Source organism: Parasteatoda tepidariorum, chromosome 9 (genome assembly GCF_982258835.1).
Source record: "Parasteatoda tepidariorum strain Cologne lab strain chromosome 9, Ptep-v5.0, whole genome shotgun sequence".
Lineage (NCBI taxonomy): Eukaryota > Metazoa > Arthropoda > Arachnida > Araneae > Theridiidae > Parasteatoda > Parasteatoda tepidariorum.
This window is the reverse complement of record NC_141763.1, coordinates 57,798,226-57,826,144: the sequence shown is the minus strand read 5'-3', so window position 1 is coordinate 57,826,144 and position 27,919 is coordinate 57,798,226. Positions and strand designations below refer to the sequence as shown.

Genomic DNA, 27,919 nt, shown 5'->3' with positions numbered 1-27,919 from the left:
CGTAGAGGACTTTTTTTATGCAACTATTCCACAAGGAGAAGAAAGCTACAAAAACTTTCACTGTTAGCCCGACGACTAGGAGATTCTAACCCATGATTTTTACGTTAACACTGTGGTCGGTAGCAGAATTCGTACGAACCATCGTTGTGATTCGAACCTAGGTAAAGCATACGTACAAGAACTTGCGAGATGATACGTGAAAAAGCGAAATTTTTCTATTAAACTTGTTTATAAGTATCCGTGAGTGAAAATCCGATCTTGGAACAAAATGGTTGACATTACATTTCGTTGCGACATCGCATCAAATTATAGAAACTTATTTGAAAAGATGACTTGGGTTTGTTTTAAATACCGCAAAACTGAAATTAGAAATATTTAACTCCAGAAATATGTCCTGTGCAATGTGCAATATAACACCGCGTGGCGTAGAAAATAGACACGCCAATAGCATGTTCTGAATATTTGGTATGACATCAAAGGTTAAAATGATTAAATAAAGTTATTCTTTGTCATACCTCATAGACATGTATGACTTCTGGCCCGACATCAGTCTCACGAACTTTCACCTCAACAAGCTCCTCAGATTTGTTGTAAGTAATCACTTCAGGAAGGGAAACTCTTTAAAAAACAAATACAACATTAAAGAATCAATTATTGATTCAGACTTTAAATAATGAATTACAGAATAAATGAATAAACAAGTAACTCAAGCATTGATAACTGGTTCAAATAAATTGGACAAAAAGTTAGTAGAGTTTTAATTCCAAAAGTTACAGAATCCACTTTTTCTAATATTGCTTTACAAGAAATTTTGCCTATTAATTACCTATTTTAGACAGATATGGTGAAAAAAATTCATTTTTCCGTTTTATGGCCTGATTTTATTAATTTTCCTCTCAAATTCAATTTTATTTCCTTAAAATTAAGAAAATTATTAGACTTTATATCGTAATTTTGAATTTTTAAATCATTTTAAATTCTGTAATATCTCACATGATATGGTCTGGAAAATGGACTGATATGAACTTTACTCAGCGTTATTTATTGGCGATCAGTATTTATTAATTAAATAAATATGAATATCACGTCGATATAGTAATTTTTATCGGAAATGATTCTTGATATAGTAAGTAAAAAACGTTAGATAAAGAAGTAAAAAACGATGGAAGAAATTAAGCTAATCAATGTATTGTCAAAACAGTGAATTAATCAACGAATATGTTTGTAAATAATAAAAAGATTATAAACTTATATATTGTGGTATGGTAGCTCTTTCCTTATTAGTACATTATAATTAAGTTTATTAATTAATTAATTAAATTCATACTTTAATTTGATTGAGAAAATTAGTATTAATTTTTTAAGCAAAATACGTTTCAATTACAAAATAATGTAAGCACCGTTAATTTTCTTAAACCAAAATTATTGAATTAGAATTAAATTACTTCTTATAAAAGTCAACTCGATTCTAAATACTTTAGTTTTTAAGAGGAGGATCAAGTAAATCAGGGATCTCCGTTCTTACAAAAAACATTTATAAAATTTTTAAAGCCTAGGTTTGGAATATTTTACATCTCCCATGTAAGAATTGCTGGGAAAAATCAAAATTTGATTGGAAACAAAACAATTTATTTACATAAATATTAACTTATAAAAAGCTTATCGACTTATCAACTTATGAAAAGCTTAGCTTAAGAGCATGTTAAGAGCATCATTTTGAAAATACATAAATTTCAGGAGTTTAAAAGTATGTTTTGGTCTACCATGGACAAGCAAAGATCTTAAATAACGTGGTTTTGAATGGAAAATAGCTTATTTGTAAATAGCATTTTGTAAATATCTTTCAGATGTTTCCTATATACGAATTTACGAAATTAATTAAATCAGCATTTGTATTTCTACTAAACACTTGCAATAAGTAGCATTTGTTTTTCAAATATAAAATGTAATTGAACTAAACTGAACATTTTACTTACCCTCTCACTGCTAATGCCACTTCCACGCGAACAGGCAATTCAATTTCATACACATTATTGAAAAGTGTGTCATTTTTCTCAGGATTTGTGCTGAAATTTGAAATAAAAGAGCATAAAATTAGCACAAATTTATAAGCACAAATTTATAGAAAACCAACTATAACAAATTCAAACTTATGTTTATTAATTTTTATGAATGCAATCAGTGACGCATTAAAAATAAAGCGAAAATTTCAGCAGTTTTTTTTTTCCATTTACAAATGCCTCTTAATTAATTTATCGTTTTCTTTTAGGATACCTATTTTAGTATAAATGAACGATTTCTTTTTATGCTGTTTTTGAAATATGTTTATAAATTAACATTTTAGAAAACTTAAAAATTTACCAAGTTTTTATTATTTTATAATGTTAGGCGAATAAAAGGGCACCGAAAAAAAAAACACTAGGAAAAAAAGCACCAAAAAATCTCTTCTTGGGATATATCATTACTAAGTTAGATTAATTTTGCTTAAGTACAGAGTTTCATTGTTATTATTTTCCATATTTCATTAAATAATTTCAATTAATGCTTTTACAATGGCATATTTATTAGAAACTAATGCTTTAACTCATTTCAATAGCAATGATTCAAAATAATAATCGCTTGAGGGATTTTATTTGTTTAGTTATTGTTGTCACTAATGGCACTTGCCAACATCTATGGGATACCAGGGGAATTTTTAAGGCAGCGGATGCGTTTCTTGTTTTTCAGTGGCTCTATTCATGGCCAAGAATACGACTTTCGCTATACACACGTCACAGCCCGTTTACAGGGGGGACCCATTCATACATCCATTCATTCATCCGCGGATAGTAATTTTGACCTGAACTAGAGAACAATCAATCACTAATTCAGTACCTTCAGAGGTATTAATTTGCTTGGTAATTTGGAGAAATTAGTGACCCCGGTGGGTTTAACGTGCACCAGTCGCCATTTAATACACAGGATTCTTCGAACTCGCACTCTCACGAACACAAGCCCATCGTCCTACCATCTAGGATTTCTGTCTTTCAGTACGTTTATAAAATGGGTATTTCCGAAATGTTGTCATTGCTTTTCAGGTGATATTTAATTTTAATTTGCAAAGTATAGTTCATAAAATAATTATTAAATTCGATTTAAACATTAAAAAAAAAATTCTTTTCTAAAAAAGTATTTAAAATATGTTTGTTACTTAAACAGTTTTTTATTTTTGCTGGAATTAAGTTCACCTAATTATAAAGTAATACTTATACCTCAACACTAATTAAAATAAAAAAGAAAAATGTTACAGTTACTTAATTCAGACTGCATTTTTAGCTTAACATCAGTTCCATTTTGATTATACTTGTTCTTTTAAAGAGCAAGACTTGTTTAAATAACCAGTTTCATTACTTGTTCACACCTACTCCTTTACTTACTTAAGATTGAAAATCTAAAAGTGCACTTATATTGATAGTAAGGTCATGCCATGAACACTAATCAAACTTCACATATCATAAAACAGTTGTAAAATTTTTAAAATTCTTCACATCAAAGTTAAATGTTTCGGATGTATTATGGTACTAGTCGCCTTAGGTGTCCAACTCAGTCACCTATCAAAATTTTCTTGCACAACAAAAAAACTTTGAAAGTAACGCATATAAAAGTAAACTCATATAAATATTCTCCTCATACGCATACACTCTACTCATTTACATTTAATTATTTTTTAAAAAAAATACCCTAGATTTAAGTTTGCTAAATGTTTAAGTATTCACTTTTTTTAAGCAACATAATTCTTGAGTAACGCTACATAATCACTCAGATTGTCAAGCAAAGAAGAATGCAAATTGGAATAAAATGAAAATTAATTACCTATTAACAGTCATGGTAAATACCAAGTCACTGGTAGAAGAAACTACTCTAGATGGCTCCAGTAAAATTTTAAAATTTAGCTGAAAGCAAAATATTGATTTCAATAAATAATGAACATTTATGAAATGTATAAAGTATAGATATTTATCACAGTTAAGTTTTAAAATTGAACTAAATAAGGCGAAATATTGAATTTAATAAATGAACGAAGCAAAATTAAAGCTTAAAATTATTTAGTTTTGGTCATTTATTATAATTAGCTTAAAATTAAATATTTGTTGAATAAAATACATAACTTTAAAACATAAAAAAAAATTACCAAATGCAAGGAATTCTAACATTTGTCACCAGAGTTTCACTGCAAAAATATAAGTTTTTTTTCTTCAGAATCTCTCCGTGTATTTAACGGTTTTAAGTCGGTTTGTTGAAGAAAGAGTTTTTCTCCGTTTTTCAATCACAATCACAAACGTATTAAAATCATCAGTTGAAATTCCAGTTTTTGCCATGCAGTTTTGCGTTCCGTAATATATCATAACCTTTTCTTCAGTCACTTTAAGATTATTCTTTGTCCTTGCTCCTATTTTTCAGTAATAACTCTTTATGGTTTTGAACATTGCATTATTTGACTTTATAATCAAATTGATACAATATCGAAATGAAATTCCCACGATCACCATTTCTTCACAATAAAACACTTAGGGCTCAGTGGCTCAGGGAACAGATCGCGCACCTTCCAATGAAATGTTCCAAGTTCGAATCTCAGCGATGACTGGTGGATACAAACTCTGCCGACATAAAATATCGGACGCTAGTGCTGATTTACTTTGTAACTTTCGCAGAGAAATGCTTTTTCCATATGGTAAGAGTCTGTAGAGACAACAGATTTAATTTTTTTGTGAAAACTTGTATTTTATTACAGGATTTTTTTTACTGAGTGTAAAATAGATTTAAAAAAATGGATTTCAATAAATAAACAATTACTCAAAAAAAATAATAAAAATAGATTATTCGATTTAAACATAAATTATTCAAACATTAAAATAACAAAAATAATTATGAAAAAATCAATTTTATAATTATCGAACAAGAATAATTGATGACAAAATAATTAATTACACACCGTTTTATTGGCTGGCAAAGGATTGCCAATATCACATTTTAATTTATTCTCCCCTGTTATGTCTGGTTGAGCTCCACTGCAGCCAATGGGAAAATCCTGCAAAACAAAACAATGCAGTTATTTCTTTCGTAAATAGAAATGCTTAACATAGTTTCAAATAAAATAATGTATTAAGATTTGGGTTTATTTTATTTCCAATACAGTTATTAGTTATATGAACTGTGTTGAATTATATTATTTGAAGATTTTATTATTCTAAATCTACCATTTTCATAATATATGCCAAGACAAAACGCAAAAATTTCACACACAAATAGCTCTAACAAACGCATTACTACCATTTATTTATTATTATTTTACAAGTCAATAAAGCTTTGAAAATATCTGTCCATTGTTTAATACTATTACACATTATTATTGAGTTAAATCATCAGATTTATATAAATGAATTTAATAAAAATCCAGAATGATCCAAATTTGACTGAAATTCTTTCATTTGATTTACTTAAACGAAAAAACAGTAAATTTTTTTATCATATAAAGATATTAAGCTTTTAACCAACACATCTTAGAAGAGAGAAGGCCTCAGCATGGATTGCAATAAAAAAGAAATTTGATCCTTTGGAAGTCCAAACATAAAGACATCTTCCGTAATCCCACACTGCGCAACTGAGTGACCAGAACGTAGTAACATCTTTCTTATTTTTTCCACCATTCCATAATTTATGATCGTTGCGTCGGACTACTAAATTGATACGTGCTGAAGCCTTCTCTCTTCCAAGAGGTGTTGTTTTAACAGTCTCTAACATAATGATAAGGAGTTGTCTAATTATAGTACATAGAGAAGTCAGTTGACTTACAAGTTTAGAACGTTCTATGTTAACGTAGTTAACATCAAGTGGCATGGTTACATGAAGCATAGATTCAAAGGCGTCTTCTCCACCATTTCTGATAGTCATATCAAGTTCCAGACGCTTTTTAGTTCCGATTGAATATTGTTCCATGTTTCTGAAGAAAAAAAAGGAAACCTATATAATTTGAAGCTAATTTGAATTAATTACACCAATTTTAAATTTTTAATTTTAAAATATGATATTTATCTAAATTAACTCTAAATTAACATATTTAAGTTGATAATTTTGGATTCGTATGGTAAGAATTACTATTCAAAATAGCGGAAATAAAAAGAACACAGAAAACTCAAGACTCGCCAGACTTGTATGAGAAGAAAAAAAAAAGTGATTTGAAAAATGAAACGTTAAGTGGCCAATCTCATTTACGTTTGGTAAATCTTGGGCATTTATACAAATACTACATCATGTCTAATTCGGGTTTAATGAATTTAAAATCTGAAATCAATTTTGTTTTTTAAAAAATGAAATTTTTAGTCTGTTTTTTGTCTAAATGCAGCACGGGGAAGCATTCAAGTGTGGAGATTTCAAATCTAAAATTATTTTGTTCTTACGAAAATTTTCTAGGAGTTAAGTCACACCATCAGGATTAAAAGTATATAAAAGCCCATGCCCGATAGTGTCGTCGTATGCGGCTTGGGTCGCTTCTCTTTTATGATCCATTCAGAAACACACAAGGAAACAGTTCATAATAGAGAAGTGCTTTTAGAAGTGCGTATGATGACAGTTCTGAGCATGGATTCCCATGCAATTTTATTTCTTGGAAGTTGTCGCAACATTTATGCGACCCTCTGTTATATCTACGTTTATAAACGTGTACATTTTGATAAAAAAAAATAGATGAAATGTGCGTTTAAAAATTAATTGGAGAAAGAAACTGATTGCAGTTTTGAATTTAACGATACAAAAGTATCTAAGACCTGTTAAAAAATTTTCCAACTACAGAAATTTTTTTCTTCTTCCTAGTGTTATTGAACAATATTTACATTGAAATTTAATGATACTATCCTATAAGAAGGGTAAACAAGGACTAGTTATCGTAATGATGTGTAACAACTTGGCACATTATTAAGGCTGAGGCAGGTGAATCGATATTATGTTAAGCACGCTTAAAACTTTCTGACGGTTCACATATTTTTCTACTTTAAAAAAAAACTATGTTTCTAAAATGAGTATCATTTCAATTTAGAGAACATTAGACAGGCTTTGGTAGAGCAGAGTTGGTGTACTTTTGAAAATTTATTCTATTGTATAATGGTAAAGAATAAAAAACCATAATGAAGTCCCTTTTTACCGTAAAATATTATACAGTTATTTTCACAGTCATGTTTATTTAATTAAAGTTATTAAGTGATTTTGCGATAATTATCACTGTAAAAAATACGGTACATCGTATTTCTTGATCCGTAACATGTTCCGATAAAAATCGATTTTATGGTAAAAAGTACTGATACTCTGAGTGTTTGTTCTTTTTACCTTAATTGGATCCGGAATTTTTTGACAGTGAAGAAAGAATTTGAATAGTAAAAACATATAAAGTTTGACTTACGGAACTGCAAATAACTGTAAATCTGGAATACAAACATCATCTTTACCGCAATTCTTTTCTATGTTCAACTAAAAAATAAAAAATTATTTGTTAGAAAAAACAAACTGAACGAATCTTAAAAGCTGTTTATATGGGGGCACACAAATCAAAATAAATTGGTTTTAAAAATAAAATCGATACATTTTTATTTATAAATGCTGATTAATTTTATCCAAATATTATAGATTTAATTTTATGGTTATAATAGTATTTTTAATTTACTTTATAATTTATTTTTGTGTTTATGCTTAAATTGTATTAAAATGAACGTTCATAAAACTTATTACTTACCTCATTGGTTGCTGCAGTTTGAACATTTTTGTTCAAAATGGGTTTCAAAAAATGTCTGTAAGGCTCCAGATCTATAAGTTCATAACTGGCTTTTATTTCGATTGGAGATAATTTGTCTCGGATGGCATTCTGAAAGCAAGAACAAAAAATTTATAATTTTTAATTGCAATAAATGTTAACAATTTCTACTTTCTGATAATAATAAGAAAATTCACAATTCTTCTTCATTTGCGCGATAGCCCTGGGTGGGCCCTGGCTTTCTCTAGGAGTCTCCTCCTACTGTCCCTTTATTTCCTCCTATTGTCCCTACTGTCCTTGCATTCTGATTAAATGTCCAGCATATTTTAATCTTTGTATTTTTATTTACTTGACAACATCAGGCTTACTTAAGATTTTAGATAGCTCTGAGTTAGTTCTTCTTCTCTGTAAGTCGTTTGCCGGAATTAAGATATTTCGTATGACACTTTTCCCAATAATTGCAATCGCCTCCTCGTCTTTTGTCGTCAGTGCTCAGGTCTCAGAAGTATAAGTCACGGCAGGTCTTTTAAGAGTTCAAAATCATAATTAATTAAGCTTAATTTTGTATTTATGCATTAGAACTTATTTTGATAAAATATGTACAAATGTATACATTTCAATTTTTCTTTTTTAAAAATATTTAAATATCTAAATATTATTGAAGAGCTCTTAAATATTTTAACATCTCAAAATAGCATTTTTATATATACAGTTAGATAGATATTATATACAATAGTAAGACATATTTATCTAGAATCACAGAGGAAAAAAAACACAGATAAAAAGCACCTAATAAACTATTATATAAATTTAACGTCTGTTTCGCTTCGGGCAGTTGAATCCAAATTTATTGAAATTAATTATTCACGTGCAATTATATTTTTATTTAAAATATTATTAATATATTATTATATTAATATAAATATAAAATAATATATCAATTAATATACTAAGAAAAATTTACGATTCATTGAAAAGTTTTTTAGTAGTTCATAAATTCTTGCTTCCTTTTTTTAAATTTAATTAATATACAAAGTAAAATTTGCAATTGACTGAAAAGAGCTTTTAATAGTTTATAAATTTTTGACTTTTACTGAAATTACATAATATATAATATTGCTAAAAATAATGTATCAATTAACAATAACCTTTCAAGGAATTTATCTCTTGATAAGTTGAAAATATTAGTAAAAGTGATAAAGCATATCATTAAATATATTTTTTGAAAAAGCAAGAAGTTACAGTTTTTGAAAAGTGATTAAGTAATTTTCTTCTTGCTTTTCTCCCCACATCTTTTTCCATGATTTTTCTGGACTTTTCCCGGCGGTCTTTTTCCCGACCACTATTTATCTATTCTTTTACGTAATAACATATTATATTGTGAAAAAAATTTTCTCAAGGCTACTTATTATTAAAAAGAGTTATCAAAGCTAAACAAAAAAGAAAGCTAAACAAACCTGAATAAAAATTTTACTCTTATTGCAGTATTGCACATCTTTTTTAAGACGTATAGTCTGCGTCCTATTTGATACAATGTATGGATTTGCATCTAAAAATAACGCACGGGCACTTTTTTGCTGAGCATCAGTCATGAAAGTATAAGTCAGATCTGCAAAATTTAATGTTTGTAAAAATGATGAAAAGAACAAAATTTTTACATTGTTAAAAAATATATTTAATTTTGTCAATCTATTATAAAAATTCGAAAAATCCATAAATTACATACCTATTTCAGAAGCAACTCCGATTCCATTATAACTTAAACAAAGAGTAGCTTCTATGCTGAAAATAAATGATATATAAACAGAATTTAAAAGATACATACAGTAAAATTATTGAATAATTATATATATATATATATATATATATATATATATATATATATATATATATATATATATATATATATATATATATATATATATATATATATATATATATATATATATATATATATATATATATATATATATATATATATATATATATATATATATATATATATATATATATATATAACAAAGCAATTTATACCTATAATACAATAAATCATTCAAATTAATTTTTAGAAGGGATAAAACGTAAATAAATTTTTTAAAATTTCATAATTAAATACTTTTTTTAGGAAATAATTCAAATAAGATGGTTATAACTCACCAAGCAACTTTAGTTTTATCTTTTAGAGTGCATTTCTTGTCTTCTAAATTTATAACTTCTTGACTAAGAGTCATGCTAGAAGTCATGTTGACTACTGGTCTAGACCTAATTTTTAGAGAAAAATTAGTCATAAACAAATTATAAAATTCTTATTTTTGATATAATTAAAAAAATATTATCGATAAGTTATTAAAAACGTGTGTAAAATTAACAATTTCAATTTAACCTAGATGAATAAATAAGTAATTTTTAAAGCTAGGATTTTCCCAACTGATAAGGCTAAAATCGTTATCAATTTTAGTTGCACTTTAAATTGAGTAACAACTTTCTTACAATAAATTTTAAGCTAATTTGATTTAAAGTTAAGTGTTAATCGAGCATTATTCAAATCAGCTCAACAATCCGAGCGATTTATTATATTTCTAGTCAAATATTGGAACCAATACGTCAGTGGTTATCAGCGATGCACACATTAGATAATTGGGGTTCATTATTTTTTTATAAAATATTAGAATCAGTAGAATCTACAATTCGACTCATCAAAGGATTAATAATTAATTGGAATAAAATCTGATTCAAATCACTAACCACTCAAATTACCCAGAATTTTTAATCTGCTGATCTGAATTCGTTTCTTTTGTCTAATAAAATTTACCAGAAAAACTAAAATTTAAAAAAAAACAAGAAGTTCTATGTTTTTGATGTGAGCGATATTTACAGGAATCCATAAGATTTTGTAAATCTTTCTTCCTCTTCGATTTTTTTTAGCATTTAGTGTAAAAATATACACTTAAAATTCATGATGTTTTTTTCGTTTCCGAAGAAACTGGTTGGAATTAAATTGAGCAATCTATCATTTGTTTGAGGATATGAATTTCATCAATAGTATTAGGCTTAGTGATAAAAATCAATTAACACAATGATAGTAAATAAAACATGAAATAAGAGAATGATGAGTGGATCATCACATTTCAATCCATGAATCCTGCTTAATAAGTGAATGCACTTACACCTGTACCATCCCATTTCAATGAAAAAAAGGTTTTTTCCCAAATAGTTAAAAATTCTGAAGAATTTCCAGAACGATAACATATGAATGAGAAAGCAGTTTCATCAAATATTTAAGAGTTCGTGTTTCCTCAAAAATCATATTATTTTGGGACAAAATGGTTGGCAAGGATCTACAACAGGTGGAAATGAAGCGAATATTTATAACTTACTTCATGAAGATTACATGGTCTGAATCATAGGCACCAATAACAATATCTAAAAATAAAAGACAACACTAAAACATGTAATTTTATATTTATAATTCAATATTAAAAAAAACAAACATTAAAATTATGTTTACCTGGATATTGATTAGAATCCATATCTTTGGAGCCAGATAACGAAAATCCTAAAGTTTTCAAATTTGATCCAGGAAAATCTTCTGGAGTTATAATCTAAATAAGGAATAAATACCCAAATGCTATTTAATTACAGCAAAATATTAAATTTTTTATTTAACAGTATAATTTATTTTCATTTAATTTTCATTCATTCAAAATGTTACGTTTTATGACCATTAAGATGAAAGTTGTTAAAGCAATGTCAAAATCGAGCTTCAAAAATTCACATTTACTGAAAAATACATTATTACAAATATAAAAAAAACTAAGCCTTTAATTTAAAACTAATTAAGCGTTTAAAGTTAAGTTTATGTAAAGTGAATAATTATTATAAAAATTAATAATTATTTAGATTTTAAATATATAAAAGTTTTTTAAATATTTTAGATACATAAAAGTTTTTTAAATATTTTAAATATATAAAAGTATTTTAAGTAAGCAAAAGTTAAAAATTTTATTTATATAAACTTTGAAAAGCAAAAAAAAATTTAATGATCAGCAAATTAACAAGAATATAACGAACGATTCTGGTATTTTTATTTTATAAATAACTTTAGCAAAAAAAAAAAAAAAAAATACTATATAATTACCAGGGAATTCAATCCATGCAAAGTTAAAACTAAATTAGGATTAAAATACAAACTATTGGCTAAATTAAGAAAAAAATATAACAATTTACTAAATTGGGATTAAAATAAAAACATATTAATTTTTAATATTTACTTGTGATGGTTTATCTCTGACACCAGAAGAACTACCGTGGTATATGTAGATTATTCCCTTTTCATCTTTGCCAGCATACGGTGCGCCAACAGCAAAATCTACGAACCAATTCGCATATTTTAATCGAAGAATTGGTGCACATATTTTTCTAAAAATATTTGTAAACTAGGAAATATATGCGGACTGCTTCATTAACTCTTAATATTCATATTTTTATTAAACCCTTTTAATGTAATGTAGAAGAAAGTAAAGTGTCTTTTAAAGAAATATAGAAGGTGAAAGCAAAAAAGTAAAAAACTGTCAGTTTTGATACTACTTGCCTAGTCTAGTAGAATCCTAGAATGACTAGAAACTGTTTTTCACTTATATCCTCAATTAAACTGTTCAATTAGAGGATTTTAATTCCCCTTTTACTTTGATCAATCTCAATAATGATTCACCAGACTGTGATAACGTTCTTGTTTCTCTATGTCTAACCCACAAATCACAGATTTTTATTGCTTTAAGGTTTTGAGAAAAAATTCAAAGAAGTTCCAAAACCTATTAGGCGCAAAACCTATTATCTAACAAAGAGACTGCTTTATTTTCTATATTTTTTGAAGATCTAATAAAGGTAATCAAACAAACCTTATAATCAAACATTATCAAAGGTTTGTTAAGTACAAAAAATAAATAAAATGAAATAATACACAACAAAAATTTGAACCTAAAATCCAAGATGGCGAGGTTACATCCTCCTCAGTGTCTTAATCTTAAGGTAAAGCTATGATTTTAAAATACATTAAGCTTCTTTTAAAAATTACTGATTTAGCAAGAATCTTTCCACCTGGAACAAAATTATCAAAATCAATGAATAAATCTTTATTTTCTGCTAAGTTTCATCAACATTATTAATGCAGCATTGCAATAAATTTTTAAATATTAAAAAATCAATTAGATCGCAAATGTTTTTCTTTTTCCAAAAGTCTATTTCCTTTTTCATTTTGACGTTTTATACCATTTTCAGAATAAGTAAGGAGGGTGCTCTTTCAAATTTAGGGCATTTACGAAAGTTATCTTTTTATGTGACAACAGAGCCTTGAAAAAACTGTCTTAATTAATAATTTCCGCCAACTAAAATGCATATTTGTTTTCCTTCCAGTTTTTAAAAAAGATTTTTAAATTATACTGTAAGAGTGGTTATTACAGATCATCCTTTGTTTTTACAGTTCATTATACCTTCATATCCATCTCTGTTGATGTCTTTCAAGGATGCTAAAGACAAGCCAAAACGACCTTTAACAAATTCACCATCCAAAACACTTTTAGAATCTTCGTTAAATTGGTGCTGAAACAAATATGAAGAAACAGTAATTATTTGATAAACAAATTCATGATAAGATCACACAGTTATGCTTGAAGATCACATGAATTTTAGAAATGAGAAGCATTTTTGCTTACTTCTTTATTTTGGTAGTGAACATAAACTCTTCCTTCTTCGTATCTTCTTTCTTTGGATTGTAAATTAGTATAAAAAGGAGCACCAACTACAATATCGTCCAAACTGTAAAATTTAAAATGTATTTAAATAAATGCTTTTCTGATCTCTCAAAAATATTTAATTCTACATTAGTTAAGAATGGAAATTGCGACGACTCTGTGATTAAGGCACTGATGACATTGCCTAGCCTGTCAAATAAATAAAGACGGTTTTTGCACAATACCGACCATATTGCCAAATAATACTGTTGGTCACAAAATTGTGAAGCCTTAACCTCCATGACCACCAGGACCCTCAACAGTTTTTTATCACGGAACATGCTTAAGTCTGCTACTAGCACAGAAAGCACTCGAATTAACTCTCAAAAACTGCATTTGTTTATAAAAATTTAAATAATTTAGTAATTTAGTTTGCACCAAGTGAATTGCTGGCCTCATTCCTTAATGAATAGAATACTGTTGAAAAATACTTACGTGTACTATACTTACGTGTTACGTGTAAAACTACGTTTACTAACATTAAGTATGACAATTCTTTACTTTGCGAAGGATCTTCAAAAGGATTTATCACTTAAGTGGGATAATTTAGCAATTTAATTTTTATAGTATGTTTTTTAAATGTTTTCTTTTTGTTTGTTTTTAATAGTCGGAGCGAAAGAAACTAAATTAGTGGAAATTTTATAATGTTTACTATATTGTTAAATAATATTTACTATGTACATTGCTTTACATTGTTTAATAATATTTACTATGTTAAAATAACTGAAATGTTCTGCTGTATTTCGTTTAGTTTGCATTCAATGCGATAGAAACTTTCACATAACTTCAGAATTATTTGACGTAGATTATTAAAATATCTATACCTTAGATATATTTTTGAGATTTACACAGAAAAAACCAGATGTAACGCAAATAATAATAGAGGTTTTTTTCTCACAAGACAATTGACTATTGAAAAAACTGTTCCAAATAAAACATTTTGTACACTGTAAAAAATTCCGAATCATATTCCGGTAAAAAGCACTGGTATCCTGTGTACTAGTACTTTTTACAGTAAAATTTAAAGGAAAAAAAACTCATAAACAGTACATTTAAGTCATATTTACTATAAAATCACTGTTATTAAATAAATATTACTGTAAATATTACGTTTTAAAAATTTTCGCTGAAAATGAATATTACTGTAGAATGGATTTTGCAGATGATGAACTCAGGGTGCAAATACTTTTTACCGTAATTCAATTCAGAATTTTTAAATTGCATGTAGGAATAGAATCTGCTTTCTTGCGAGATAAACAAGTTTTTCCCTACGTCATTCGACTACGTCATTCGTCAGTACAAATTTACCAATTTAATTTGACAGTTAAATAGTTGATTTGTTTTGAAAAAATGTTGATTTGTTTGAAAGAAAGTTTGTGGATTGAATAAAGTAACAACTAAAGTAAAGCATTCCCCCAAAAATCCGATGTGCACCTGGCGGTACATGGAGGTTAAGGCTTCACAATTTTGTAACATGCTGCATGATTCTAGTAATGTGGTCTGGCCGCTGTTACTTCCCAGACAAGCTGGTAACCATCGATCTGAAGCTGGGTGGGCTTCAAACCGCTACTGGGATCGAACCCCAGCTCTTCACAAAGTCAGTTCAATGACTTTACCATTGAATATTGAATCATCGCGGCTCGAAGTTATATCTAAAGATAGTGCAATAGAGAAAGAATAAAGGCATACCCATCTCCATTTACATCAGACACGCAAACTGAGTATCCATAGTATGAGCCCATCTGATCTCCTGTTATATTTTGCAAGTTTTTCAATCGAGAGTTAAACAGAACTGCCTAAAAATTAGCAATAGGCAACACTTAAATAAGACACTATTGACTGTTATAAAAACAAAATATTTCAACTTTTATTTTAAAATTATTTATTGATAGAAAAGAATGTTACTTTAATATGTAGTTTAAAATAATAAAAAAAAAAGCTCTTTTAATGTTCTATAAGGGCAATTCAACATTATACGAAAATTTGCCGTATTTTCCGATTTTAAAAGCTTATGACTCAATAAAAAAATTTGAGCAGTTCTGATAGTTTTGTGAAAATAAACAACTTTTTGTGCAACACTTACTCGAACCTTTAAAAACTTCCAGAAATGTAATTTTTTTAAAATGGAAAACTAGATGTTATAGACAAAACATATTGTCATACGTCTATAACACCTAATTTTAATTTTTTTTTTAACTTATGAATGTCACTAAAAATTTGAGGAAATGTAAGCGACACCAAGACTTATTTTCACAAAAATTATTAGAACAATTCGAATTTTTATAATTGAGTAATACGCTTTTTGGTCCGCAAATACCACGTCCGTAAATAGTGAAATTGCTAGCATAAAAATAATCGAACAACTAAGTCAAAAATTACATAGGAAAAAATTATATCGCAAATAATATATCGTTGACTTGTTACCCAAAGTGTAATAAATTTCTTTTTTACATTTTACGTACTTGAAAATTCCATTTTTATTGATTAAGGAAAAAAAAAAATTCCATTCGAAAAGTATATTTTCTACAAGAATTTTTAATTATCTGCAATTGATCTTATGGATCTTTAAATTATTTATCTATTTTACGAACAAAAGAGAACTGTAAAAATTAAAAGAAACAAAAAAACTTAATGCGAGATATTTAGTGGAGAGATAGTTATTAAAAATTTTTTCGCTGAATATGAAAGCGTTGATAGAAGAATTGTTTTTTCTTTATAACTTTACTTTAATAAAAAAAAATGAGGCTATATTTAAAGATGGAGCTGCGTCTGTTATAACTCTAAGGAATTACATCACTATAACTTAACATTGATTTTCTTTGTCCGCAATTACTTATAAGTAGTACCCTGCCCTTGAGCTGCACAATGGGCTATTGGGAAACATCTTTGAAGATGATTCGAATTTTGATTCTCTACAGAGGGTATGGCTTCCCCACTTTAGTAGTCTGACGACTTGTATGTGAAGTCAAAACTTTACGGTTGAACATTTAAACGACGATGGATACCGCGCAACCTCGGTCCCAACGCAGGCTGACCAAAGTGGTCACTCACTCGCTCACTGACTGCAACTAGCGATGCTTAACTTTGTTCTACTGAAAACCGTGTCTTTACGATCAGTCTACTGTTGTACAAAACTACTCCAAGAATATTTATTAAGAAATAAGTATGAAATGGGTATAGAACTTAGAACGTTTTGTCGTCGAAAGACTGATTTAGGAAAGGGGATTTTAATAAAGTGACTGTCTAAAATTTGTTTTAAACTCTTTATTAATTTCATTTTAATACATACTTTATGGGAATCATAAAGATAAGGACAAAATAATTATCTTTAGAAGTTAAAAAATTGAGAACGAAATTTTTATCAAAGTTATTAAGAGATAAGAAACATTGTGCTGTAATTCGGTACGTGGGATATGTTTATAATGTTAAGATTTTAAACATATGTTTACAATCCAGATATTCATTCATCATATTTTTAGAGATACAAAATAACAAAATTACCTTCCCGGTTAAATTATTTCCTCTAGGCATGCCAACAACAATATCCATTTCAGAATCGCCAGTAAATTCTCCAACTGCAGATGAATAACCTAAAATATTTAGTTGTTAAAGAAATGTGATTAATAAATAACTAAAAAATATGAGGAGAAATATAAAATTTACAAACATTCTAAAACAACATCGCAGAAATTTCATTAAAATGTCCTAAAAAAATCAATAAGTCGCACAAATATTTTCACAAAGAAAAAATCTCACAACAAATGTCTTTAAAAAGATATCAGAACATGAAAATATCTTCAAAAGAATATGCTCTAATTTTTCGAAAGTGGCCATTTATGAATAATAGCAAACTGTATATTTAAAATAAATGTTCAATAATTTTCAAAATTTACTAATAATGTTCTTCTTAAAGATGTTTTTTAAAGCTTTCACAAAAACAAAATGACAGTTTGTGTTTTCTATACTTGAAACTAAGCTGGAATTTTAAGCTTTAAAAGGAAAAATAGATAAATTGTGTTTTTTTTAAAAAAATAGAGTTTTTAAAAAACTTGTCAATGTCGCGAGAATTTTTTCCCTAGAGAAAAATTATTATATTATATTAACAGTGAATGAATTTGTGAAGCTTTTGTTAAATAAAATGAAAAAATTACCGTTAAAGTGCCTTATAAAGCAATAATATGCAAAGCTATAATTTAAAACAGCATATATTGCAAAGCTATAACTTAAAACTATACTTACCATCTTTCTGTATGAAATTATCTGGGCTTTACAACAGATAAATAATTCAAATATTTTAAAAGTCATTGAATTTTCTTAAAAATCGTCAACTTAGCAAGATTTTCCCGCTTGGAGAAAAATAATCAAAATCAATGAATAATTCTGTTGCAAATTCACAGCAGTTATAAAAATAGCTTATTATCCGCCAAAAACCGTTTTTACATGTGACAAGAAAGCCTTCAAGATATACTTTGTGGTCAGAACAATATTATAAATCAATATATGGTGTTTATATTTTCATTTACAATCTGCATATTGATTTCATGTATCTAACTTACCTAGAAAGCTGTCATCATTTGAAGGAGGAGATTCTTTAGTTCTTCTTTCAGCATTCGTTACTAAATCCTGGGAGTAAATCTGCCCTAGAGGTGTTCAAAGTATGTTTACATTTCGAGCATAGAACTTTTTTTAAAAAATACTAATTAAAATCTATCAAAATTTAATATGCACGATTAAAAATATTTATTTCTATAGTTTCTCTTTAAGACAACTGTTCAAAATGAAGAAGTAAACATAGACTGGTAGTTCTTCTGCAGGGCACTGTATTGATTAAATATCCCGAAGTTAGACATTACGGACAATGAGCTCGGGATTCATAGATATAAAAAAAATGTATTTATTTCCTGGAAAAAGTAGCTAAATTGGTGTAAAAAACATGTCCCGTCACTGGACAATGGTATTAGAACATATACCCACTTTGACAAAGTTAGTGAATTCATAATTACTTCAAGTGATATTTCTCAAAGCCAGCCCCCAAGACTGTGGCATGCGGAGAAAAAGGGGAAGGGGGTACCGGCCCCAGTCATCCAGTCAAAGGGGGCATCAATTAATGTTTAATACATTAAAATTTTAAATATATTTCTATTTTTTAATTTTTTTTAAATAAGAAAATCTTTATTTCCAGCGAATTTGATGAAGAATAAGCTATAAATTTCAAACTAATTTAATAATAAAGTCTTAAATCATTAAAATTTTAATATTTTTTTCATCTAAGAAAAACTTTTTACCATAAAGGAATTAAGGGATGCATTTACATAAAACTGAGTTTAAAATATGTGTCCGTTTTCTCTAAATAATTTTTTTTGTAAAAAATAAAATTGTATTTTTTTCTCTAATAATTGCATCACTCTTTATACATGCATCAAATCGAAGTAAAATCCCTTTTAATGTAAAATTGCTGGAATCACTGTAATTGAATAAATATTAGTGTAAAAATTATGGCGCGAAATTCTATGGCAAAAACTGGCTTTACGGCTGTTGCACTCAGGGTAACAGTTACTTTTTACCGTATTTTTTACAGAGTTACGTCATTATTCGGAGACCGATTTTTGCGCAGTTCAAACTCGGTGTTTAACATATATGGGTGAATTTCTATTCCCTACTTTTGCTAAATCTTTCTTCATTCCAAATAAATCCCGAAAGCATAATTTGAAACTGTTCAAAACTCACCAGAAAAGATACTTTTAACAATAATGCTTCATATCCGTGCATTTATCTTATACAGTGCGGAAAAAAGAAAAAAATAACAGACTTTTCAGATTAACATTTGATCGAATGATCGGACGTTCTATTATTTAGCCTTAATGGTTCAGTGACCTCAGACATAATAATTGATTAACGCAGATTATTTTTAAATTACAAAATCAAGCACAAAGACGTACTTTCTTTGAATAAATATACCATTTGTTTCAACGCTCCCCCAAAATATAGGTGTTAGCCGCAATATGGTCCTAATAATTTGGCTAGTAGAGCATTTTACGAGTATTTCACCATATCTCGAGAATATTTTAAACGAGCTGAAAATTTTTTTGTACGCAATTGTAAAATTTTTTTATCCCGAGATTCAATACAAAAAAAAAAACTTTTAGTAAAGATTTTTTCATTTTTCATTATTTTATTCACTAATAGAAAAAGAATATGAACTGCAAGGTTTAAAATTTTTACCTCTCTTAAAATATTGTAAATATACATGGCAAAATATAAAATTTGAGCGGAATTGGTTTAATAGTTCCCGATTAATCAAATTTTAAAAATACGAGTTTTTAAAATTCGATTTTTCAGGAACTGATTTCTCTCAAGTTTTGCATTTTGCTATGCGCCAGGTTTTATGTGAGCATAAAGGAATGTGAAATGTTACTGTAAAAAGTCTTAATTATGACTTGTATAAAATGTCATGCGTATGCTTTTGAGCTGGAAAAGTGTTCGGCAACCCGTTGTGAAACGTATGGTAAACAGAGTAAAATAAAATTTTACCTTGCCAATAGAAACTTCCAGGTGCACCAACGTACAGCATTTGTCCATCCTAGTCAGATAAATATTTGTTTTTATCTATTTTTAGTGAAAATCATAATTTTAAAGAAATAGTAAAGCCTTAAAAAAAAAAAAAAAAAAAAAAAAAAAAAAAAGAGGAAGAAGAAAGAAAGATGTATTTTACCTCAGTAAGTGAAGCTGAAAATCCTGCTTGACAATAACCATTTCTGTGAAATCCCCAGAGAGCTAAAATGAAAAGTAGGAAAATAAGATTTACTAAAAATACTAAAAATAGGAAAAGAAACATTAGATATACAACCGGTTAAGTAAAGAAATAAGTTATTTTACCGATTACCGAGTTGATGTGCAGATCAACTAGGGAATTCCGTTAAAGTGACAAAAAATTCTCAAAAATTTCCCAAAAAATTCTCTTAAGTGCCTCGACAGGTTCTTCCACTTCTCAAATTACTCAATAAAAATATGTTCTCTAAAAAAACTTCTTAAATAATCTGCACATTACCTACTACACAGATGAGGCTAAAACGTATGGGCAAGAGATTTTACGGTAAAATTACCGGCACTCATGATGCCGGTACTTTTTACCTTAAAATCCATTATTACCGGAACATGCTGTGGAGCAAACATTTTGATAAACCGTAATTTTTACTATAACAATTACAGCAAAATTCTTGAATCACTTTAATTGAATAAACATTGCTCTAAAAATTACTGCATAATATTTTACAATAAAATTAGATTTTACGATAAAATGGATTTTAAGGATGTTGCATCCAAAGTGCCTTACTTTATATCTTAATTTGATTCGAAATTTTTTGCAGTGTAGGTACTTTGTAAAGTGAAAACAAAATCTTTGTTGGAACGACACTATTTCTATACGATTGAATTAGAATAAAGTTATTTATTTATTTCTCATTACCGAAAGAAAAATAAAGCTACTACAATCTAACAGTCAACTCATTAATTGATAGAATCAATCACTTGTCTCTTAAAAACTATAATACAAAGAATCAAACAGTTTTAAATATTATTAAAATTAAAGAAATAAACTTAATGCTATTCATTTGTTTTTCAATGTCTAAAGTATCAAGTTAATAAACAGAACCAAACAATCAACAAATTAGTTGATGGAATGAGCGAAACAAGCTTTTGGAACTGTTTATGCTCAGTTAATTGCAGAAATTACCATGTAAATTGCGGAAAACTCTTGATTCTGCATTTTAACGGATTACCTTTGGTTATCAGGCAGATTAGCCAGATAATGTTCATGTTAAGGACTTCCGAACTAAAGCAGTATTTTGTGTACTTACATTTGTATTTAAGCGACAGTAAAAATAAATGGCCTTAACAATTAATTTAAAATAAAGGTACTATACGTATACATTTAAACGCTGAAATTTTAAACTTAAAGAAACTGTTTGATTACTGCCTTATTGTTGTCATCATTACTATTTAAAAGTGTTTCGCAAATGGATAAATGAAGAATATATAAGCTAATTATTACATCTTATGAAAATTGTAATTTTCTGACACAAGTTTCAACATGTGTTAAAAAAAATACATAATTGTATTTACTATTTTTTTTCTCATTGCACTTTAAAATCATTCGATGGAAAAAGATGTTTTAAATTAAAATCTTTGAATTAAGATATTATTATTTTTTTATTGTTTGAAATATGATATTTTAGTACAATTATTTAGCTAATATTGCGGTTTTAATTTACAATATTATTATGAATTTTTTTTGCCCTTTATTACATACTTTTCTGTAAAAATTTGTTTCACAGAAAAAAGGAAAAATTTTTCGGTGTTTTTATGAAAATATCGAGTTTGTAATTAAATTAGCTCAGTTGTGACATATTTTAATTCATCAGTTTTATTTAAAAAATAAAGTAAAAAATAGTAATAAAATAAGATATAAATAAAAATCTACAATACATTTATTCTTTTAGTTTTAAAATGTATTTAAAAAATGAAAAAAAATGTAAACTTGAAAAACAAAGTTTTTTTTTTTAAATTTAAAAAAAAAAGGAAGAAAAAGACGAAAAATTTTATAGAGAAGGCTCTGAAAACCAACACCGCATACATTTCTTCCAAACTATAAAATGATTTTAAGTAAGAATCAGAAATAGCTTTATGAGCAATATAAGGTGATTCTGTTCCCTTAACCATTGATAAAAGGTGACAAATAAATAAGTTTTACGACATTTGTCAAGATTTTGGCACAGTGAAGTAATTTTGGTGCCAAAGGCTACAGGTAAAAGGGTCCATGGCCGATTTGGCATCTTTTCATAGCTATTTTCGTGCCAGAAAGTCTGAAACCTTGGTTGGTTTTCAATTTCATTGACACTTGTCAGGAAATAAACACAAAATCAAAAAGATGTACTATGACTAACACATGCATATATTTATTATGATGTTAGTTTTCCGGCTAGTTTAATTAAATATGACTCCCAACTCTCATTAGATATAAAAAAAAACATTATTTTTCCTCCCTCCTGGAAAAATATAATAATTCTGTTGAATCACAAATAGGCTTTAAAACATGCTACGTTCACGTTTTTTGTAACATATCTATTAATTTCAATTAATATGTTTTTTGAATTGTGACAAACAGCAGTTAAGTTAATATATATATATATATATATATATATATATATATATATATATATATATATATATATATATATATATATATATATATATATATATATATATATATATATATATATTAACATTTTTCTTTTTTTTTTTAAAAAAAAAAAGTACTCGAGCAAAAGAAAATTAAAATCATTGATTTAATCTACAAAAACCTAACCTTTTTTGATCTAATACATGAAAACCAATTTTTCTTTCATTTAATACATAAAAGCTTAACTAATGAACGAAAACACTAATGAATTCTAACGAATTTTTCCCATTCCAGACGTGTGTGTTAATGATAAGATAAATTATAATTTTCCTAAGTTTTCTCGAGAAATTTTTTTATTTAAAAGACGAGGTTGGATCCTAAACATCCGATTTATTTCCGAACCGGAAGTGATGCCGGAACAGAGTGCAGACAATGTCTCGATTTACACGTAACTCCATTTTCACGAAGTTTCGATTATTATGCCGATTTTAAAGACTAGTTTTAGAAAGCTATTGTTTCACTTATTTTATAATAATAAAAATCACGAGTTTCTGAAACAAAATAACTGAAATAATCATTATGAATAATCATTATGAATCATTATGAAATAATCATTTATTACTTTCTGGTGCGCAGTTTTTGAAAGGCCACAAACAAAACTATTTTTTTATGGAAAAAACTAAACTTCAAGTTTTTTAAGTTTAGCTTTCAAAAAGTGAGAACAATGACATTTTTTGATCCAACAATGCTGGATTTGACAGAACCTGCCTCCTCATTCACTTAGATCTAGTTTAGATCTAAAGCAATACAAATATCCCAAGTAGCACAATTCACAAAAACCATATCGTAAAAACTTAGCTTTGAACATTGTACAATATCGTAGTGGAACATTGTACTATATAAAAATGGACCCCTTTTGTAACGTATATTCAACATCGCGAAACAATATTGTCCGATATTGTAAAAACGTTGGGGAACGTCGATCGATATCTCTCAGCATTTCGGATATCTCAAAATTTATATTTTAAATTTATTTTTTGGAATTATAACAATTTGACGTCATTTTTTGTCTTTTAAATGATTAATTTTGATTTAAGAACATAATAAAGTTTAAAATGAAAAGTTTTACAAACAGACTTTTAATGTGAAATCGACGGGAATCGTACAATATCGTACAATGTCGATTTTCGCCAATATTGACAATGTCGGTCGATGTAGACTAAAGCTGTAACAATATCCCTGTGCTACTTGGGATAGAATAAATTTGATGAATTACGCAATGCATAGCAGCCAACATGGATACTAAAAATTCCAGTAGATTTTATGAAATAACATAAATTTCATGATAATTGTTGCATAATGTACTAAATATTTTTCTTATAGGGAATTTTAGGGATTTTTATTGAGATTTCTTTTTTGGGAACCTTACTCACTTTTAGGGAGTTTTCTAAAATGTACGAAAACCATGAGAATTTTAACTAAGCCAGTAGACCAGGAGAAACTTGCGAAATCCAGTAGTCTACTGAAAAATCCAGTAGAGTTGGCAGTTATGACTATGAAATATACATGAAGCTACAGAAAGAAAATATTCAATGTAGCCTTCAAGGCCGGGATAGCCTGGTCGGTAGGGCGCTGGGCCCATATCCAAGAGGTCGTGGGTTCGATCCTCGCCGGCCGAAGACTCCCCGTGTAGTAAATGGTGACTGATGCACGTTAAATCTGTCGAGTCTCAAAGTCCTCCATGTTCCCACAACAAATCAATACCTCTGGGGGTACTGATCCAGGAGTTTCCTTGTCTTCTGGATTGGTTCAAAATTACAAGGCTACGGAGTTGAACGTAAGTAGTCGTAAACCCATGAAATTGGGTCGGCTGTTCAACGACGGTTATAAAATAAAATAAAATGTAGCCTTCAAGCGCAATTAATCTCATTTGATAAAAGAGATACAAATCTCAGTTTTATATTTGAACTTGCTTTTATGAGCTGGCATTAGCTTTTCTAATCCATCATCGTCTGTATGGTTACAGCATCATCTGTATACCTTCAGCAGAAGGTCAAACATTACTCAAATGCTAATCTTTAAAAAGCAACTTGTTTTATTTTGATTACCTTAAAGATGCTGACACGAACCTACACTTATTTATAAAACGTTAGAATAATTTACTTAAACATTAATAATGACACGAAGACGTCACAGTTTTCAGTCACAAAAAATCACTGCTGGTAGTTTTTTTTTTACCCTATTCCCTAAACAATTTTTTTTGTGCTATTTCTTTCAGAGGTGCAAAAAAATACCGGAAGAAAAGAACTAGAAAAAAAAATTTGTAATGTCACCAAAAAGGCGTCGAGAAGTTGGAAAAGGTCTCTATTCATAGAATCTTGGTTTCTTTATTTCGTTATTTTTTTCCCCCGCGCAGACCGACGGAACTTGATCTACCAAAATCTGGAGTTCCACCTTCCGCCAAATTGCCAAGGTAAGATCTTAAACAGATAAAGGTATTCTACCAAACCGAAATGAATAATGAAAGATTGCACCGTTTCCTTGCAATGTCGTTTATTCTTTTGCATGAAGAAATCTGATAAACATGGAAGATACCTTGAAATTTATAAATTTACGTAGAGCATTATTTTAATAATTTAAATTGAAATTTATACTTCATGAATTTTATTTAATTTACTAAGAAATTCTTAAAAAACTGGTGTTATGGGAGATTATATATTAATAAATGTATCTGTAAATTTTTTTTTTTATTGCTTTGAAGTCTGAACAACCGCAATTCATGATTCATTTAATGGTAAAGATATTATAAGGCTCCCAACTCGCACCGACCACTGTGCTGATGTACAATATTTTCTGAGGCTAACGGATCAGTCCCTTTACTGCCAGGCTAACTGCGGAAGGTGTTCGTGGTGTTCCTTCCTTCAATGCGGAAGTCCTTCACGATGGCCAGTTAGACCTAATTTTGATCCATGAGTTCAATGATATTATAATAATAAAGATTATGAAATAAAACGAAACTGTAAAGGTATAAGGCCAGAAAAGCTGATGTATTAGAACACACCCCTTCCAATAAAGTGCTCTTGGTTCGAAATTCAGTTGTGTATCACTCTCTAATAGCAACGACAACAGTGTTGTCTTAAAATATCATCAGTGGTAGATGGATCCTGGGTTTGAATGTTCTTCTCCATTTAAAACGAGTATAAGTTATTCTCATTGGCGAAAAAAAAAAGTAGGCAAGTAGGCTTCCACGTAGGCAAGTTTGCCCCATCTCAGTTGCCTTTTTTGACTTCTGTATGGGAATCAAAAATACCATAGTATCCACGAATCCGATATGGATTGGCTTTACAAAATCCCTGATATATAAAAGCAAAAGTAAATAAAAAATGCATGGACTGGATGCATTTTAGCACAGGTGAAAAAAGTTAGAATCCTAGCGATGGATGATAGAATTTTAAACTGCAGCTTTTGAAATGAATTTTCTTCATTGGTGGAAGAATAATGGATTAGAACTCAATTCTCATCGGACTAAATATAGACGGTTTTCATGGTTTTCCACGTGGAACAAATGTGGGTTAGTTTCACCCAGCAAGTGCTTGCTCGCACAGATGGTTTATTTCTTTTCCTACTATTTTCAAGGCTAAAAGTTAGACTCTAAATTTAAATGTTTCTGAAAGAAAAATTAAGAGACAAAGTCTGTTCAAGATTTTAAATCAAATTTTTCAATTTGATTTATTGAAGTACAAAAGTTATTGAAGTCCAGTAGTTTTGAATTTGCTAATCCTGCAACCCTCGAATTGTCTGTCTAATTCGGAAAACTTTATGCTTAATTCCTAATAACACTAATTTTTAAAGGACTAAGGAGATTAAAAACATATTTCATTGCCTCTAAAATGTAATAATAATACTAAGTAAAGGAATTACATCCTCCTCTTGAATTATAAAGCTGAGATCTATTTAAAAAATCTGGACCTAGAATAAACTAGCTCATTCGGAAGTAAAAGAATTCCATATCAAATATTCTCACACTAAATATAATTTCAAGATTCCTACCTTCGGTCATCGAAATAAAAAAAAAAGAACATAAAGACACATTGATGTGTCATAGCAAAATATAAATTCAACATAGCTGTCGGAAAACACAATGAATACAATGCGGTGGTAATAAATATGCACAGCAGAATTCCATTTTATTTTTATTTTAACAATACATTAAGACGTGATGTCACACATATTTTCTAGAATTAGAATTAAGTGGGCGGAAAAAAGAAAAATGTGTCTTTAGTTCAGCAATCAAAAGAAAAATAACTACATTAAGCAAGTGAGGATTTGCAATCAAATCCTAAGGCTATCTCACATTCTGAAGGAGCGTTTGCATTCATTCTTATTTTCTGTATAACAATCCATTATAATTTTTCTTTTATTTATGTCCAACGATAATTTATTTTATAGTAAAGTGGGATTTTAATGTTAATTTAAATTAGGCTATTAACATTTTCTTAGACTAATTGGCTAAGTTGGCTGTTTTAATAGTTAAAGTAGTTTTTTTTCTCTTATTTAAATTATAAAATAAAAATTTCCCAAGATACACTTAGAAAAACATTCTGGTAAAATTAAATTTCCGTACTGTATGGTAATGACTTTTCTAGTAAAAAAAGAAGAAAAAAAATGCTGGTTAACGAAGCCAAAATATACAATATTTAAACCATTCATTTGGTAATTTTTCCGTTCATTTGATAACAGTTTACTGGAAATTCTGATTTTTAAATATATATAAGTTTCATTTAAAGTGGGTAAAAAATCTATTACACATATGCATGCCGTAACTGATTAATTTATATGAGTTTCAGTTTATACTACTTTTAGGTAAATATTCTCGAAGATGATGAGCAGAATAATATTCTACACAATAACAAAAAACTAATTTTTCAAAAAGTGTCATTGTGGTGTTCCCTCTTAATTAATAAAAGAAAAATGTAACAACTTTATTACTATTGTGTTAATTTTCGAAATAAATAAATGAATTTCTTTGCAAGTTAATAATTCCCCTTTCCCTCACTATTAGTAAATAATTGAACTTTATTTGTTACAAAGTTAGCGGTGTAATTAGTTTCTTTTTTCTCAAATTCCGTTAAACAAATTACAAACAATTAAACCACAAACTAAGAATTCTTA

At 28.2% G+C, this 27,919-nt stretch overlaps 1 protein-coding gene across 1 annotated transcript in view; it reads right to left on the bottom strand.

Moving 5' to 3' along the window:
• Positions 1-27,919, bottom strand: part of LOC107437681 (integrin alpha-PS2) — an 86,368-nt gene that overhangs the window by 8,237 nt on the left and 50,212 nt on the right. Inside the window, exons 5-24 of the mRNA XM_087151874.1 lie at positions 20,282-20,343; positions 20,101-20,149; positions 18,126-18,209; positions 17,071-17,159; positions 15,259-15,365; positions 13,492-13,594; positions 13,270-13,378; positions 12,052-12,149; positions 11,289-11,382; positions 11,158-11,203; positions 9,938-10,042; positions 9,507-9,562; positions 9,238-9,389; positions 7,763-7,891; positions 7,433-7,500; positions 5,833-5,980; positions 4,973-5,068; positions 3,853-3,932; positions 1,977-2,066; positions 516-618 (exon numbers count right to left, since the gene is read on the bottom strand). Coding sequence (XP_087008000.1) covers positions 516-618; positions 1,977-2,066; positions 3,853-3,932; positions 4,973-5,068; positions 5,833-5,980; positions 7,433-7,500; positions 7,763-7,891; positions 9,238-9,389; positions 9,507-9,562; positions 9,938-10,042; positions 11,158-11,203; positions 11,289-11,382; positions 12,052-12,149; positions 13,270-13,378; positions 13,492-13,594; positions 15,259-15,365; positions 17,071-17,159; positions 18,126-18,209; positions 20,101-20,149; positions 20,282-20,343 — 1,868 coding nt within the window. The remainder of the gene's footprint in view (positions 1-515; positions 619-1,976; positions 2,067-3,852; positions 3,933-4,972; positions 5,069-5,832; positions 5,981-7,432; positions 7,501-7,762; positions 7,892-9,237; positions 9,390-9,506; positions 9,563-9,937; positions 10,043-11,157; positions 11,204-11,288; positions 11,383-12,051; positions 12,150-13,269; positions 13,379-13,491; positions 13,595-15,258; positions 15,366-17,070; positions 17,160-18,125; positions 18,210-20,100; positions 20,150-20,281; positions 20,344-27,919) is intronic.